The sequence below is a fragment of the Seriola lalandi genome, unplaced genomic scaffold (genome assembly GCF_002814215.2).
Source record: "Seriola lalandi dorsalis isolate HSWRI2012SDOR001 ecotype SW California unplaced genomic scaffold, Sedor1 jcf7180002011718, whole genome shotgun sequence".
Taxonomy (NCBI): Eukaryota; Metazoa; Chordata; class Actinopteri; order Carangiformes; family Carangidae; genus Seriola; species Seriola lalandi.
In genome coordinates this window covers 1-892 of record NW_019482371.1, presented here as the reverse complement: position 1 = coordinate 892, position 892 = coordinate 1, and the positions used below count along the sequence as shown (strand labels likewise).

The following is an 892-nucleotide window of genomic DNA, read 5'->3' as shown; positions in this document are numbered from 1 at the left end:
CATGTTTTGACAAAAATGTTTTTTTTGCCTAAATCACCCCCTCATGATGCTGGCCACCTCTGGTAAAATCGCCTGAATCCTCAGTTGAGGGGAACATGCAATTCTACCCCCGGTTGTATAATGGCCTATGTCAAAAGTGTGACTCTTTTGTTGAGTTTTTTGTGTTTCCTGAAAAACCTGAAAAAATGACTTAGGCCATTATTTTAAGAGGGTGTCGATATTAAAGTAGTAAATATTTAAACTGGAGCGAATTATTTTTTTTTCTGAATATTTTGCTCCAATGTCTGGCAGCAGTGGAGCCTCACCAGCAGGGAAGCCCATGACGTTAAAGATGCGGTCCAGTTGGTCGTGGTGGTAAGGGTTACTGGTCTTGATGTCCTCCTGGCGACAGTGGAAAATGGGCTCAGACGTCAGCAGCTCTGCAAAGATGCAGCCAATCGCCCAGATGTCTGAAAGAAGAGCACACATCAACTTAAGCTGTCAGCGGAGGCATTAGAACTGGCCGCACATGTTAACACATGGGCAGCTCCACAGACAGACTGTGCTGCGCAGTTCTCACCGATGGCTTTGGTGTAGTGCCGAGCCCCCAGCAGTAGTTCAGGTGCTCTGTACCAGAAGGTGACCACAACAGGGTCGAGATCGGCTAAAGGCTTCAGCGGTGAATTGAAGAGACGGGCAAACCCCATGTCCGCTGAAGAATAGACATGTTAGTCAGTAAAAATAACAAACTTCAACAATAAATAACATTTAAAAAAGACAACATTATACATACCAATCTTTACTCTACCCCTCTCCGGCCCTTCCCCCATCACTAGAATGTTAGCTGGTTTCTAGAGGAGACAAGGAGACATGCACAAGTTTGAAAAACCATCTACAATCCAATTTTTTTTTT

At 44.5% G+C, this 892-nt stretch overlaps 1 protein-coding gene across 1 annotated transcript; it reads right to left on the bottom strand.

Annotated features, from left to right (window-relative positions):
• Positions 1-276: 276 nt before the first annotated feature.
• LOC111673811 (cyclin-dependent kinase 8-like) lies at positions 277-830 on the bottom strand (the record flags this gene model as incomplete). The annotated part of the gene is made up of 3 exons (XM_023431687.2): positions 277-449; positions 560-691; positions 773-830. Coding segments are annotated over 3 exons (363 nt in total), but the record flags the coding sequence as incomplete, so codon positions are not given.
• Positions 831-892: the final 62 nt, after the last annotated feature.